At 42.0% G+C, this 17,675-nt stretch overlaps 1 protein-coding gene across 1 annotated transcript in view; it reads left to right on the top strand.

Annotated features, from left to right (window-relative positions):
- The window catches only part of LOC121951191 (vertebrate ancient opsin-like), a 76,708-nt gene that overhangs the window by 40,230 nt on the left and 18,803 nt on the right, over positions 1 to 17,675 (top strand). The window contains exon 3 of the mRNA XM_042497428.1: positions 15,219 to 15,452. Within this exon, the coding sequence (XP_042353362.1) occupies positions 15,219 to 15,452 (234 nt within the window). The remainder of the gene's footprint in view (positions 1 to 15,218; positions 15,453 to 17,675) is intronic.

The following is a 17,675-nucleotide window of genomic DNA, read 5'->3' as shown; positions in this document are numbered from 1 at the left end:
TTTAAACAGAAGTTTAAATTTAAACTAGTCAACTAGTAAGAAGAAAAAGTAAGAAAACAAATCTGAAATGCATGCATTTGTTCAGGCTTCTTAGGATCTGCAGAGAAATAATGAAAAGTTTAAGCACCTCTCTTTTTCAGCCTAGAAGAAGACAACCAGCCAACGTGAGAGTGTGAAGACTCAGACGCATTATTCTCTCTCACAGACAGTGGCAGACTTGTACGGGTCAAGTGGACGTGCACACGCGTCTGAGAGTGCATGTGTGTGTTTGTGCGTGTGTGTGTTTGTGCGTGTGTGTGTGTGCGTAAAAGAGACAGAAGATTATCTTTATAATAAGTCTAACTGAGGAGTATTTCTGGTGCTCACTGGCGAGGGTAGCAACATTTAATGAACTAGTCTTCTAATCGCACATCTTTGGTCATAATCAACTGTCACAACATATGATAGCTCTCATTTTTTCAAAGTTAGGTACAGTTGAGCTGACTAACAGACTTTAAAATGGGAAAATGTTTCTGTAAAAAATATGAGGGGGTGCGGAGTCAGAATTTACAGTAAATGCACTCTGAAAATTGCTTCTAATCTTTCCTCTCTGGTTGAGGTGGTGTAATGTTGCAAAGCCGTTCCGCCTCAACTCTCCCAGGAGTTTCACGAGTGTTGACGGTGCATTCTCGCAAAAAAATTCTCCTGGCGCGGTAGATACTAATTGCTTCAAATGATTTGGCTTGGGTCTCCGTTTTTCTGAAGCATCTCTGAGGGTAGGTGCTCTTAAAGAAGAAGACAGTCAGAAACGTAATGTGTTTGGTCTTGTTTAGCTGAGCGCACTTACATGACAGCCTTTTCTAAGGTCGTGCGTGCATGTTTGTCAAACTGGCGAGGCAAACATGGCTGCAGCCACCGCATGTTTCTCTCCAGCCGTGTGAAGGGTGGCCAAGCTGGAAGCCTCATCTGCTCATTGCAGCGTGGAGCAAACTCCAACAACCAGCCAAAAGCAGGATGAAACACAAACGCAGCAGAGGGGGAACTTTGGTCTCTTTGCAGAAAGAAAAAAGACTGAAATCAGTTATAAAACTACCTGCTTGCAGCTCTTCCCTATACGCCTCCACTTCTCCCCTTTTGGGATTTTCAATCTCCCACCTCTCCTCTCTCTGCTGCACGATCCCACACCTTCCTCCTGTACGTTTTTACCTCTCAAACAACCTCCCCTCTGCTATATCTGACTCTCTCCACTCCTCCTCTGTCTGTTCTCACCCCCATGTCTGGCTCCTGCCGACTGCCACATTGCATCCCCGCCACCAATCTCACAGTATAATAGCTGGAGTCTGGTGCTGCTGCGGGCGGAGAGGAGGGCAGGCGGCAGCTGGGGAAGGCGCAGGAGGTACCGACTGCCTGCAGCCTCGGAGGGCTGAGGTGATCTTCAGCAGCCGGTCTGGCAGCCGCCCCCGCTACATCCGTGTAATCCAGTTAACCGGCCCGCGGACTCTGAATTAACCGATTATGTGGATTAATTAAAAACACTTAGAGTGTGCTAATATGGTTGCGCGTGTGAGTGGGGCGGAGGAGTTTGGGGCGTCTGATGTGATTGTGATGTAATTTTGGGTCACTGGCAGTCACTGTTAACAGGTTTGCTTTTTTCTCTGTGTAACTCACTGACTAAGAAGCACTTTTGTGTTGAATGTTATCAGTGTTTTTGCTTCAGTCTGCTTTTTTATGAAGCAATTACACATTTCACTGAATGACCGGGAAGAAAAACAGGTGGGAATAGACAGAAAGTTTTTGATAAGAGACAGAAAAGAGTTTCTATTTTTACAGGAACATCTGGACATGGATAAATAAAACTTAGAGTTTAAAGCTGATAACAAAGCAGAAATGAAAAGCAAGTACTGCTGGGCGAGATGGCTAATAAAGAGATTTATTTACTGTAAGCAGTAAAGAAATCTACATCTTAATCTACACCACCCAAACCTGCGTCCTTACAGAGACTAAGGACCGCTTACTCGTTTACTGCCACCAGCACACTGATCCTGTGGTCACAGCCTTTGATAATGCATGAGTTAGGCATGAATTGCCGGCTATTTCTTGAATATGGGTGCATTACTTTTCCTGGGGAAAACATACAAGCGGTTTAAGAGATCAGCCTGCCTGCTCACACATTATTGCTCAGGAGAACGTGGTCTGGATGGGCGGTGGAGTGCGTATGGCTTATCATGTTTGTGAGTCTCTCTTTGTGTCTCTTTATATGGGTGTGCATGCCGCTGGCCTACAAAAATGTCAAATTTTACTCAATGTTTGCCATGTAGTCATTTAATACACCCCACGTGGAAAAAGCCTCCTATAACAAGTATATGTCGCCCATCCCTAACACGGAGAACTGCAGGGTGTGTGAACACAAAGTTTGGTGACTCTTAAGTTCCTGTCAGAGCAGTTTCTAAAAAGGGAACCTGGTCAGAGTTGTGTGTTGATTTATTTCTGCCCTGCCTGAGCTCTGCTGTCAGTCTGTCTGCTCCGTCCACCTGCAGACCAATTTTATGTGTTTGGAACATGCTGGAGGTGACTTATCCTCCACACAGGGGACCTCACACATGCCTGCTGGCCAGGTATCAAATAACGATTTACGCTTTGCCCTGATCCTCCTCCAAAAACCATCTCAACGCTTTGAGCTAAGAAAAATGAAAAGATGCCCTCTCAAGCAAGGTTATCAGATAAGGTCATCAGTTTATTATGAGGTAATTATAATAGCACAGTAAAACACAACTGCAGTCTGAATAGCCATCCATCTTTTCGACTGGAAGAAAACAATGCTGGTTCAGAGTCGATTTAGCTGCAAGCAGCTCACCAATATTAAGCTGATGAGGCTGTTTGATTACACTAATATAAAAAGCAGCTGATCCCTCCACTGTATCATCCAGCTTCAGAGAGGACCATCGCACGAACACAACTGCACACAGAGGCTGAAGGGCCACACTGCTCTTCACATCCAAGCCCATCATTTGAGTTGTTCATGCATGCTTTGAAATAAAACGCTGTTGTTTTCCCATTCGCCGCCTGCCTCCAAATAAGGATTATCTATTGCTCAAACCTGAAAATGTTATTCTTTAACCAGGACATGGTATTGTGACAGAAAAACACACCTGGGAGTAAATTTGGTGTAGCACTGGACTTTGTTCCAAAACTTTTGCATCCAACAGTATTTTGACACTGAAATGGCGTTTAAAGAGGACATGTTGTATTTCAGAGTTAAACGTATACTACACAGGATCTTCCAAAAGAAAGTAACAATGTAAAAACTCATACAAAAGTAATCCTGCTCAATCATCAATCATGGTGTACTGGAAGACTATGGCAGTGTATCTATCTGCAAAAACTCACCGGGATTTTTTTATTTTCTTCTCATTTTGCTGTGTTAAAAGCGTATCACCACACAGAAGGAAGAGTGCGTCTACTCATGCGTGAGAGGCTCATGCTCGTGACAGTGAGAAATGTAAACATTATGGCGTCCTCCTCGGCTGAGCTGTGACGTGGCTCAGTGGTGCCGGGTATTTGCATGCGTCCTTCTGCACAGTGATACAGTTCGCTGGTGTATTTCAGCAGAAAGAAAATTGTTCCTACTTGAAGCTTATTTTAGTACATGACTATTTTCTGACTAAATGACCATTTTTTTGGGTTAGTGATTTTTCTCTATTATTGTCTACTTTTTTACATAGTGATTTTTTTTTTCTTGGTGACAACTGAATTATTATTATTACATTTATTATTTTATTTATTTATTGTGCACCACAGACAGTTTGTAATTGTGTTGTATGGTTTTCATATAATGGCAAGCAAAGGTCTTTTTCCTCATGACAAAATCTTCAGATCATCTTGAGTAACTGGGTCACGATTTCTTGAAAGGGACATTGCCGCTGACTTTTTCAAAATTTTGGCACCACAAGCTGAGTGCCATCTAGTTCCATTAAATTTGAGAGAAGGCATAACATTTTATGGTCAATATGGGGTGAACTGTCCCTTTCTTGTGCCAGCTGAGGTGTAAATTTTAAATTGAGCTGGAAAGAGTCAGTTAAGGTGAAATTCATGAAAACAAAAAACTTATGCTAGTTCCAAGTGTATAAACTGAAAGTGTGAGCTGAAGTGGAGGCACTGAAAGGGTTAAAACATCAGCCCAGGTGATAAATTTAGCTGGAAGTGTTAGTGGAAGTCCTGAGAATAATTAATGCCAGTTCCAGTGTTTGAACTTAAATAAAGATGTTAACAGTGTGAGTGCTGGAAACAGTTGTGAATGCGGTGTGACTCAAAAGAGCAGAAGTTTTTGCTGGAAGGTGATAATCAGAGACTCGAAGCAGTTTGTCAGTTGAGTGTCAGTTGAAGGATAAGCATTAAAAGCAGACAAACGCGTTAAAAAATAAGAAATGAAAGCTGTAAAACTTTTGTGGTTAAATGAAATGTCTGTTTTCCCAGAGATTAAACTTCAAACTCAGTCGATTCCCTGTTGGCAACATCGACAGGCGGCGAGCTTATAACGTCTCAGTCATCACGTGTCACATTTCAAGGGTCAGCTAAAAGTTAGTGAGTTAACAGCTAACGGGTGTTTACGTTCTGTCCTGTGGACACAAGAAAGCAAGACTTCTGCCTCTTCTTTCAGCGTACATCACGCCGCCAATGCGGTGAGGATGTCGATATCCAAAAGTGCAAATATAAGAGAAGTTGACCAAGAAAACTGATTTTTCAAAGACGAGTTGACAGAGAAATGTGTTAATTTTGCCCCGATCCAGCACGACGCCCATGTGATTGATCTGCACGGATGTTTTTTAATGAATCAACAAACAAGTTGTTTGTGAGACTGAAGCCTCTCTGGGTGCCGTGGGCAAAAACTTATCACCTTATCAACAATCCTTTCGGACCTTTTGGCCTTGAATAAAAATCAGATTTGGACCTTTGAATATTAAGTTTGAAAACCCCTGCTCTCGAATGTAAACAATGCATGGCCCAGTGGACATTTAGCCCGAGGCTAGCAGGAGCGCAGTGTGAATGGTGCAGCCGCGGGCTTCGGTTAACCCCGGGGACACTGTGTGAAAAGGGACTGCCCTTGAATGACGTTCTTAGGTGAAAGTATAAATGAGTTTAAAAGGGCTGAAGAGCAAACCCTTCCAGGGTCACTGGTGTATGAGAGTAAGCTGTGCAGACTTCTTATTAGATTACATATTGTCTTCACTAGATTATATCTAGAGAGGACAATAATAGCGGGCTTTGGAGGCTATTTTTTCCAATAAAAACATTTTCCTTGTGACCTGGCCTGTCCTCATGTCAAGTCCTCATAAACCAAAGTTTTACGGCCGATATCAAAGGGCAGCAGCAGATGAGCAATCAACATGTTACCTCTGACTATTTTTTTGTTACTGATTTCACATCTTGCAAATTAGAACTGATATAAATATTCACTTGACAAATTAGCAGGATTTCTTTCAAAAACATGGGAATGAGGTGATGACCAACTTAAGATAAAATGACAGAAATGAGCAAGAACTTTTTGTAATACAAAATAATAAATATATTTTAAAAAGTACAAGAAAATGACCTACAATAAGCAAAAAACGAACAAACAGGAATGTTTTTTTTAATGAAAAAGGGGAATTTGGGAGAAAAAACTGAAATTATTTGCAATGTATTATTATAAATTATAGTTGTTCTGTAACATAGCTTTAAATCAATAATCATGATCACTAGAAACATAGTTCTCAGGAATTTTTTCCTGAGCTTTAAAAAAAATCGAAATTTACTAATTTCTTGCGATTTACATGATTTTTCAATTAAGTTGCTTATTGCCTTTTTTCACATTTTTTGAAAGAAATCAAACCAATTTGCTTTCAAGGGTTCAAAGGTTGAAGTTTTTGTGAAAGGTGACTGAATGCAGCATAAGAAAACTGATGTCATTCCAGATTTCAAAAGGTTAATGTATATAGGCTATGAAATGCACCAATTATGGGTTTTGAACTATTCTCCTTGAAAACTTACAACACTAAAAATTTGATAGGATGGATGTTAGGACTCTCCGGCACTTTTTCCACCCTGCTCTACCTTTCCATCACCACTGACAAGACTGAAACGACTCCTGCCTGAAGCCTGCAGGAGCACCGGCTTGATTTTTAGACAAGAACTGTCATACAAAGACCACAAAGCAGCCACAACCCAAGTATGGGGGCTCGCTCTCCCCCAAAAAATCCATAAAATCTGATCTTTCCTCACCCAGGACTCTGCTCAAACTTTAATCATTCCCTGCTTTGACCACTGCAACACCAACTGCAGTCAGGCTGCTGAGATATTCTTTCAAAACTGAAACTCATCAATCATTCCTGCGATTCTTGCATGTCCTTCGTCTATTCCCTCCTTGAACGAGGCGAGTAATAATGGAGCTGCGGCCTTAACCACGCAGCCCATCAACTGCTTTCAATTATGCCACCAAAGGCTGCGTTCTCCTCCGTGAGACGACCTGGCCATCACTTCTTTTGGCTTCTGTCGGCCTCTCCAGGGTGGGACAACCTTCTGTCTCTATTCGGCAAAGAAAATAACTTCTTTTCAAATTCTCCTTTACAGCACATGTCTAACTTCATATCTGTGTTATCGGGTGTTTAACTTCAACATTTTGTCATTTTTGCCTTAACAAGATGGATAATAGCAGCCTGATACACAGGAGACATAGAGAGAGAGGGGTATCATCTAAAATACTAAAATGCTGACATGTGGCACTTTAACCAGAACTTTACCAAACTGAGGACATTTAGACCATCCTGTAGGTGCTGAACATAAAACCTCGTCTCAGATCAGGAGCTGGACTCACCTGCAGCTTCTCTCTGTACAGCTCCACCTGCTGCAGCTGCTTCCTGACGGCTTCATGTTTCTCATCCTGTCGTTTCTCTTCAGATATTTAACCCTCAGGCTGCTGAAGCACTTCTCAGCTCCTTGATGTAATCCCGAAGCTGAAAAATTAAACATCAGAAAATATGTTCCGTTAACAGAAAGACATAAAATGGGCGTTCAGGTCGATACATCTGTTACACGACTAGCAAATACTCCACTGTGTCGATGGATTTATTTTTCAATAAAATAACTGATTGCCATTTTGCCTTTCAAATGTCATGATAATATTTGGCGGTCAGACTAAAATGTCTTATGCAAGTTGGATTGCCATGAAATTTTGTACTGATGTTCATGTTCCCCAGAGGATGCATCCTCATCCAAGCATACACTATTTGGTATTAGACCTTTTTGACCTGATTTTAGAGTCGGACCAGATTTCACCTTCATCTGGCATCGTTCACCGTGCATTGCACCTGAGGGAGCAAGGGCCAATCTTATGCTCCCAAACAGCCGTCGGATGGTCGGGTGATTTTCTGACATGTCAATAAATTTGTTTAGCCGACCTGAGCTCTCACAGAGTTGAAGCAGAGCCACGAGTCGTTCCCCAGCGTCTGTGCCTTTTTTCCTCACTGCGTCTGCGCGAAGTGGCAAACAAAGTACCAGTCTGTGTGGGACGCTGGATGGAAAACATGGAGGCCACATTGGTCGAGCCGTGGGAGCAGCGTGCATCCTCCTCCTTTCACGACCTTTTTAAACAAGAGAAACGCTGGCAGGAAACAGTCGCTGTTCTTCACCTGCCTGGTATTATTTCTACCAGGCAGAGGATTTCACAGATTATCAACGCAGCACACTTCTGCCTTGTTAGCACTGTTGCTAATACCTGCCTTGGGGCCTTAAAACTAATCTTTATTGACAATTGTCAATAGCCAGGATGGTCTGCAGGGGCCGATGGGTCGTTTTCAGATGTTCAGTGTGAGCTCTCAGGTCCTGGCTGATGATCGGACTGTACCGTGTGAGCACATTAATCTGAAACTTTGGCTTTACATCGCAGACGATTTACTATTACTGTATGAGTTGCAATTAACAACAACATTTGTAAAATCATATATTGTATGCCCAGCTTTACGGACTTTAGGGAAATATCTCATTAATTTTTGGATGGGTTGCATTGAAATGGTTTGCTCCCGTTAAGATGAACTGTAAAAACTTTGGACATCCTGCTCTAGCGCCATCATCGGGTCAACATTTAATGACCAAAAACAACTGTAGAGCTGATGACATTCAAATCCAAATAAAAACATAAAATAACATCCTCGTGGTGGCAGTCGCTGAGAAATTATTAAATACTCATTGTAAGATCCTCCTCTCAAGCTGACAAGAACAGCTAAATGCCTACAGTAAAGTGTCAAATGTCTCAAGTGACACAGCGCAGTTTACCCGTCTCCGACGCGTCACACACCATTATTCATCCTCTTACATGTGACACGCTGCGATTAGAATAGATGGCTTTGCCCACAGACAGGAAATTTCTGCGCTACGTGTCAGCGTGACAGCACAAGACTACGGACTGACTGTCTTCTCCCACAGAGACAACATGACAGACACATATTGAAAGCAGGTCCTTAATGTCAGTGTCAGTGTCATCTGGAAGAGCGGAAAGTCTGTGTGGCGGAAAATGTACACACAGGCAAGCGTTCAGACATTTAGGCATGCGCAAAGAAGCAAAACACAAAGTCACTGTCGTCAGCATCTTTTGTATCCAGGCAGACAGTCACACAGCCGAATAAATGCAGCAGTGTACGCTTAAAGGGGACCTATTATGCTTTTTGTTTTTTTCCCTTTACTAGTTTTTTTGTTGTATTTTTGTAAAAAGTCTCAAAAGTAATAAAGCCCAAAGTCAAAGCCACAGGAAGCTCTCTGTCCCTCCGAAGACACTGCTCCTACACTGCCTCAAACAGCCCGTTTGAGTTTCAATGTTTACTTCTGTAACTTGGTGACATCACAATGTAACAAATGAATCATGCACTAAGTGCCTGTCTGCCACCGACTAACGTTTGCTTATGCATGTTCCCAAACATGCCGAGATAGAGCGACGAGCGGATTCTGGAGGTTACAGAGAGTTTGAGCTTTAGTCGCTATGTCGAAGAGATGTAGCTTTTTTCACTGCGACCACAAATTACCCTTGTAAACTACCAAAAGAAGACAGGACCGTGAATAGGTGGTTGAAATGTATTTTTACCTCTTTTCTTCAACAATACAACCCAAATAGCAGGGGCTAGCAGGTGATATTGTTTTTTTTTCCCCTGATCTGATGTTTAAAGGAATATTTCAATGCTGGAAAAATGGCCTTTAAAAAAATAGTTTTAAAAATGGTGCTATATGATGAGAGAAAACAGAGGAAAAAGAAATGTGGTTATTTGTTTTTCCTCAAAAGGTAGAAAATAAGTACAGAATGCACTGAGATAGAGGTGAGCAATAAATCGAATATACTCAATGTATCGCGGCTGGTCAAAAACACCTTCTGCATGACAATAAAATTGATTTCAGTGTAGTGGCCAAGATTTAAATTGCTGATCACAAAACACACTGGGCATCAGTTTTAGAGAAAGAGCTTTAAAAGTGCTGCAAGGCACAAAAGCCCCTTAATCACCAGCCATTAAGCCATAAAAACTTGATCCATTAGGTCCAACAGAAGGTGCTATTATCACGTCAATCACGCCGGCCAACAGGAAACACAAAGAGCAGCTGATGGAAACTTTACACACTGAATGAGCAGCTTTCATAAGAGAGAAATCGCCTTTATGTTTGAAAATGTATCTAATATGTGGCGCCTATGACTCTGGCTCACATCGAGGACATTTTGACACGTCACAGTAGGGAAGCATCGGTTTGATTAATATAATAATTGATGGTTGAGTTCCATTTAGCAGCTTTGGTTTCAGAGTCCTGGTGTTGTCCGTGATTGTTCCCTGAAACTGCAGGGACACTTCCATTACCACTGTTAATGTTATTAACCCTTCAAAACTTGGGTTGACATAAGTTTTCTTTTAAAGCGTTCAGACACTTTTTACAGGCTTTTTGACCCTTTTTGAACCCGAGCAAATTAGTTTGATTTCTTTCTAAAACATGGAGGAAAAGGGCAATTACTAACTTTGAAAGAAACTTCCCACAAATTGCAAGGAATTCATAAAAATGTGACAAGAAAATGACTAAAAAATAAGTTTTAAAAAAGACAGGAGGATTATTAGATAATTATTCCAAAAAAAGGAACAATGCCCAGAAAACTAAATGTATGGTAATGTTCCTTTTCGGCGCTTTTTTTTTGGACATTTTCTTGTTTGTTTTTGTTTTTTTACTTCTTGTTCTTTTTTGTTTTTCCTAATTTAATGTCATTTTTTCAGAATATTAAAAACAAAAATCAGCATAAAACAGCTGCCTGTGCTACTCAGTCTTGTGTGTCCATGCACTGTCAGTGTCCTCCTTTCATGCCACAACCTGATACGTTATAAATTTGTTTTTCATCATGAGACAAAATTGACTTGCTGCGTATGTGTGAAAAGTGTCAATTGCGTGAGTCACAGTCAATGCATGAAAGTTGGCAGCCATGTGACAGAATATTTGTGTACAAAGCAATGTGCACCGGTGCATGTGGAGCTATGAATAACATGCAGAGCTCGAGCACATTGTATTTTGAGCCCTTGCAATCTGAAAACGTACAGTATGACAGAAACAACACAAGCAAACTGCAAATGTAGACAAACAGAGTAGAAGCACATGCAAACACACACACACACACACACACACACACACACACACTCACACACACACAATGAAAGTGCAAAGCTATTTTGCTTTCAAGCAACCTAAACTTTTTGCTACTTCCAGGCCGTTTCTTTTAAATTGGTTCAAAACTAATTTTAACATTGCATCACACTGGCCAGATGATCTGTCTGAAAAACTGACAGCCCGTCAGAGACTCAGGAGCAGACAATGCTCCTTCTGCTGTCGCTGACGATAATCAGCCATCGGATATATAATTAAGTCAGTGAAGTGTTGCGATGATATTCTCTCATGACAAACATTTCCCGTTAAACAGTTCTTGACAAATTCTTTCCCACTCGTCCATCCGCGCTGTGTGAGCGTCAGAGCTGCAGTAAGACTTCTGCCCACAATCTACAGCTCTGTTTCAGACCGTCATGACGCAGAGCTGAAGAGAAAGCGGCCGCCGTTCTCAATTCGCTGCCTGCTTAGCGCAACATCATGTTGTCCATCATCTAAAACCTCCTGTTATTTTGATGCTCATTACCGAGCTTGTAGTCCCGTCGTTTTGACAAAAGGCTGCGACAGATTTGCGCCGTCACACGGACACGGCACATAAATATTAATCACAGAGCTTTGGGGATTGCTGTTTAGCATATGAAACACTTTCACTGTTAGGGCAGTCAATTAGTAAACTAACTCCTTTCACCAGCCGCCCAGCCTTTGATTGCAATCATTCAGCACTTACTCTCCATTTCCTCAATTTGCCTGTGATCTCTGCCACTTCATTTATTTAATCAAAGCCAAGATTGAAGCTATTAGCCACCTATTCTCCAGAGCTGACAAAGTGAGAAACTCCGCAGGGAGAGAACAGAGCGAAACGGGAAGTAAAACGGAAACTTTTCTTAGACAAAATCACACACAGAATTCACTGAATTTAAATATTAAATAATGTAATAATTAATGATGATAATGTTATAAAAAACAATCAGAATAAAATTTGACACTGTTTTACAAACAGTAGTTAAAGCACATGTGCATCACTGCCACAACAGCCCAACACTGTGGCAGGCGTCATGCTCTGAACCACAGCTTGAAGGATCAGACAGACTTTACACACTGAATGTCCACTAACAGCTGCAGTCAAGCAGCGCACACACGGTTTCGTTCACAGCACAACTGAGAGGTCTGCTTCAGCCTCTATTCTGCACCTGCTGCATGAGAAACGCTATCTGAGTGGGCGACTTTAAGTAAAGGTTTTGCAAAATCAGCCAGTAAAAGGCAAGACTGAAGCACACGTGTTTTGAGCAAGTTTGCTCAAACGTGTCTTTTGACTGTTGCCATTATGTGTTTGAACACGATGAGGATGGATGTTAACACTGATATCTCTGGTTCTGTGTGCTAGTAAGAGAAGCTCCGACAGTAGAGGGGCTCTTAACCTTGCAGAGCAAGCACCAGATGTGTTGTCAAGACTGGAAGTCAGTCCGTCTGATGCTGCTTTCCAGCCAGTCAGCTGCATTTTGCACCAGTGCAAACACCGGCAGAATAAGATAATAAGATATTGCTACAAATTTGTGCAGCAATTCACATCATATATGTGCTCAATTTGTGAATAATTGTGAAAATAAATTATATATTTTTGCAACGAAATTGCAATTTTTTTTCAATGCAATGAAAGAACCACAATATTGTATGAATACAAGTTAATTTATAAATCTTAAAAAATAATTTTTAGACATTGTACAGAACATAGTTAAAGTGTAAAAAGATGAAAATGCATGCATGTTGAATTTTAATATGACGCTCCCTTTAATCTTGACGTTATGTGCAGTGTAGTTGAGCAGGGAGCTGCACGGGAGCACAGTTTCTGAGTGTAATTTAAACTTTTCTCAGTTAAGGTTTTAAACTGGATTACATCTCCTGTCATTCATATCAGTCTTAAGTTATTGTGTCACCAGCTCACCTTATGTCTCTTGACATAAAGAAGGAAACCACCTCAGTGATAATGGCTGAATAAAGTATGTATGTTGCACTGCCCCCACTCTTTATGGTCATATTGCATCTTCTGTCGTTAAAAGCAAGTAACTCACCATCTCTGCCTTTCAAAATGCAAATAATAAAGCATAAATCTCTTAAATACCATATTGTCCATGAAAGCTAAGTAGCCAAACTCTCACAAAATAACAGTCTGATTTTACATTTTTCCTTATAAAGATGACTCATTTCAGCCTTCAAAACTGAATTTTTAGATAGAAATGAGAAGACTGCTTTTGTCTACCAAACTGTCTGAAATGAAGGACCCATTTAGCTGATGGCTCCTAAAAAACCACGACAGTTAGCCTGACGGAAACTAAACTGAGAGAGTAAACACTTCAAAGTTTGAATTGAATGGTTTGTATTCTCAGATGTGTGTTAGCCTCCCGGGGATGAATCAGCTAAATGTAAAGAGTCTGTCAGTCACTGGCACAGCTTGATCAGCCTCAATGAAAAAGCATTTATTTGCCCGGTGTCATACTGTGGCAGTAATGCAAACACTCGGGCTGTCTGGAGAAAGCTGAGCGCTGTATTAATGTGTATATTCATGCAGACGTCTCGGTGTGAGTGACAGCGGAGGAGTCTATAGGAATGCGTGAGTTTCCATCATGGTCAGTATAATGTGACCTGGAAAAAAGAAGGAGGAGAGCGCCAGAAACACTATGCCATATTGTACAGAACCTTAAAGCGCGGATAAACATGCATACACCGTGAGGTGTCATAAAGGGGTCAACAGAGAGAGAGCAACAGATTTTCTCTTCATGATTAGCTGTCAGGGGAGTGATGATGACTGATCACTGGACCGGCAGGAGGCTTTTTTTGTTCGCTGTAAGTCATGTTGCTTTTCTGCTTGAGTAATCCACTTGTATGTGTGTAACAGCGTACACCGTATGTCTTTCTTAGAATACCATCGCTTCACTTCACCGCCTATATAAAAAATGGAAAAGACAAAGAAAACCTGCCACAGCGGGAGCCTTTTTTTGGAAGCGGCTCCCTGTCGATGTGTCTCCATGGCGATGGAGTTGAGTGACAGCCGCCGACATGTCGGAGATGCACACGGAGACAGCTCGAGTTTGAGGAGAGTCAAGTTGCTTGTCAGTTTGCAAGCTCGTCCACGTGAAGGTGACTGACTCTACTTAGATTGAAAGGAGATTTTAGTGTGAAGGGCAGCGTGGTGGTGCAGAGCTCTTCTGTGTGGACTCTGCATGTTCTCCCTCTGGAGAGCTCAGCTTTTTGGCAGTTTTCGAGTTTGTCCAAACATGCTCTCCTCCAGGTTCCCTGGCTTCCTCCCACAGTCCCACAGGTTCGGCGAAACGGTGGTAAACTTTCCTAAATCTAATCCAGTGCCTAGATATCCCACCTCTGCTCACAGCAAAACTCCGCTGCACGATGTAAAATAGTTTCACTGGCTCTTTGGGCTGTTGCTTAAATCACAGGCTGTACTTCTGCATTATTGTATTGCCCGCTGTCAGACACCACCATCACAGACACAACAGCCCGTTCTCACTCCAAACTCGCCAAATAGCGCCGCCGTGTGAGAGCTTTCGGCATACAAGCGTGACGCCAAAAGCCACCTTCTGCCTCCCTGTGGAGTTGTCATTATACACCAGCAGATGGCTGAACGTCACTGGGCCGTCCACATGTGATGCACGCGGCGTCACTTCAGAGCGCAGCTGTACAGAACCGGTTGCGTGCGGACGAAATGCAAAAGAACGGCGTCCAGTAATAGCGCTGCCAGTGAGAATGTAAAATAAGGCGGGAGGGTGTGGAGGTGGATGAGTCCCACAAACAATGTTTAAGCTCCCAGTTTAACTGTAATACTAGATCCGGCCGGCCGCCATAGTTTAGCCACCAGCGGGAGTGTTTTTTGGTCTGATGCTGTGCAGTGCATTCTGGTAGTTGTAGGTTTTCTTCCTTTTGAGCAATGATGAAATACTTCTTTAATACTTATGGTACAAATCCTCTCATCTAACTTTCTTAGGACGCAAATGAGTGTTTTGGGTTTTTTTTAAAAATAAAAATAAAATTGTAATAATGTGGAATTATCCTAAAATATCTGAGAACAACAGTGTGTGTGTGTTTGTGTGTGTGTGTGTGTGTGTGTGTGTCCATGTGTTTTTATCAGAAAACTATAGGTTCGTATAATATATTGGACCACTTAATGTTTAAATTTGTTAAATTTGTTATCCCTGCTCATCGGATTTCCTTGAAATCTCCAAGTGCTCTGTTTTTCTCTTCCTCTCTCCCTCCGTCTCCTCACTGATTAGAGTCTCTCTGTAGATGCAGAGATGAATTACCCGACTTCCTCCTCTTCTGTGTCCTGCTCTCTCTTTGCCTCTCTGCTCACCTCTCAATCCCTCACTTCACCCTGTCTGACCTGCTCTCCGTTCTGTCACTCCTACATTTCATTTCCTTGACTCCCCTCCTCCTCTTCCTCTCACTCCTCTCTCCTATAGCGGGGAAATTCAGACGCCTCGTGGCAGCAGAAGTCAAAAACCTCCATGTCTGAGCACGGTGTGTCATCTCCACATCATTGAAGTCTTGTTTCTCATCCTCCTCTTCTCTTCTGTCTGCAGGTGAGCGGCATCAACACCTCGATGAGCAGGAAACGTGAGCAGCGCGTCTTATTCATGGTGGTGATCATGGTGATCTGCTACCTGTTGTGCTGGCTGCCGTACGGAATCATGGCCCTGCTCGCCACCTTCGGGCCGCCGGGCCTGGTCACGCCCGTGGCGAGCATCATACCATCAATACTGGCCAAGACGAGCACGGTCATCAACCCAGTCATCTACGTCTTCATGAATAAACAGGTGAGAGCGGAGGGGGGGCTGGGGTCGGTGCTTTTCTCTGTCACTGAGCAGCAGGCGGAGGCCGTGGCGGCTCCTGAGGACAGTCATCTGGATTGTTTTTACTTGATATAATGAAAATGAGTCATTGTTTTATATTCCTGTCAGCTGTTATTCCAGCGCCTTCTTGACACTGAATAATCTCTATGATGTACCTGTGTATGCATGATGAATAAGAAGGTGTTTTCCCACTTTTTAAATCGAGCTGTTTGCCACAGATGTGTGTATCAAGCAGCATCACAGGGTCTGATATTTAGCTGTCTAATTACATAAACAATTCAATGAGAAGAAGAGAGGAGTCTGGGTCCTCCTGTTTGTGTGGACAAATCTAATATATCCTGTAATCACCTAACCCAATCATGTGATTCTAACCAGTTCCTGGTACACACTAACTCTTTATCAAACCACAGGGGGGATCTGCAATGTCATGAAAGCACCCATCATCTGAAGTGTTAATAATTAGTCTCACAGTACGACTCAATTAACCTTGGCCTGTGCCCACTTTAGACGGTATGATGAATCACTCAGAGAGTTATTATCTTTAATTGGAAGCTCCTATATTGAGCTTGTTGTTAAAGGCGACCTGGGAATATTACTGTGTTTACTCGCTCTACTAATTTGCTATATTTAATTTTGCCTGCCTGGAGGTAAATAAAAACTGACACCATGGGCGCATGTCACATGAATCTCTTAGTTCACATATGGCCCAGGGCTCTACAGTGCAAGTATTTCAGTCACATTTGCCTCTAAAAACAGATATGTGCAAATCAGGAATACCATTCCCAAGCACAGCTGCAAGTAAAGATTTACAACCCATAAAACTACAAGTCCCACAATTCCACATGCTGCAAAGCACCAATCACAGTAGAGTTTTACATGATGACACAGCTGTTAACAGGTGAGAGAAAGGTAAAGAAAACTGAAAAGAAAGTATCGGTACATTAGGCTATAAGTTAACTTTATACATGCGCACATCGCTAAAAATGAAGTCCATTAATTAAGGTTCAACTAACGAGGCTTTGCACTTTGCATTAGCTGAAGAGGCTAACTTTAACTTTAGTGTGGCCGTCCACAATGACAGGAATGCTGAAAACAACACAAGCAAAGCTGGTCTTCCCTGCTGTCACCGGAGTCAGTGGAGGGAAACATATAGATTTAATGCTTATTGGCTCAAAGTTTTCCTGCACGCTGCTAGAGCTGAAAAAACAAGATCACGCATGTGCTATTTTACAGATGTGTATTACTACCTCAAAAAACTAAACTCCACAACCAGTATGTCTATGAAAATGCTTTTTTAACACTGTATAAATGTTTCAAAAAGTTGTTTCGGTGCTTTAATGTTCAGAAAATGTTTTAAGAACATTTGTTCTGTTCTTCAAAAAAATATTTTTCAGTGGTTCAAATTTTGTTTAAAAAAGCTTCATATTTTAAAGCCCATGGCCAGCGTCTGAGCTCTAGTGATGCCTGTGGGCAGATTTTTTTCGGTGTTTGAACAGAAGTTAGCCATTTCCCCTTCTGCTAAACCAAGATGCTACTGACTGTGGCCATGTTCTTAACAGATATCCGACTCATCATGATGCACAATAAAAAGTGACAAGCGTGTTCCCCAAAATGTCCAAATATTCCTTAAAATATTCCAGAATAAATAATTACTCATTAACATCCAAAAATGTCAGATCTGACTGTCATGACCGCACAACACAACAACTGTCAAATGATTTTGATTCAAATGTTGCCAAAATTCCCAACCGGTGCACAGAAATGCACAATTCTCACTGAGTCCCGCCCACTTCACAACGGTTTTTGTGCAAAAAGAGAGAATAATAAATCTCTAATGCTGAGTGAAATAAAGTCCTAGAACTTTTGCAGAATCACGTAACTTACATTAAGAGGAGTATTAAGAAAAAACATTTTCAGGGCCTTAAATCGGCCCTCACACACACCTGAAAGCTCACTGAAACTGTGGAAGACTGTACATCTGTGACAAGCCGCAGTGAAAAGACAAACTTTTTGGGTTGTCAACTTCCAGACCTGACAGCGCCTGCCCTGCTCGTGCTTTTTTGGCTGGAGGGCCAGAGAGACAGGAAACAGGATGAAAGCCAAAAGGCAGTCAGGGGTCGGGAAGTGAACTCCAGCATCAGACACGTCTCATCAGGCAGTCCTCGGCTCAGAACCACATCTGATTCA

This window comes from Plectropomus leopardus, chromosome 12 (assembly GCF_008729295.1).
Source record: "Plectropomus leopardus isolate mb chromosome 12, YSFRI_Pleo_2.0, whole genome shotgun sequence".
In the NCBI taxonomy this organism is placed as follows: domain Eukaryota; kingdom Metazoa; phylum Chordata; class Actinopteri; order Perciformes; family Serranidae; genus Plectropomus; species Plectropomus leopardus.
This window is presented reverse-complemented; position numbering and strand designations above follow the sequence as displayed.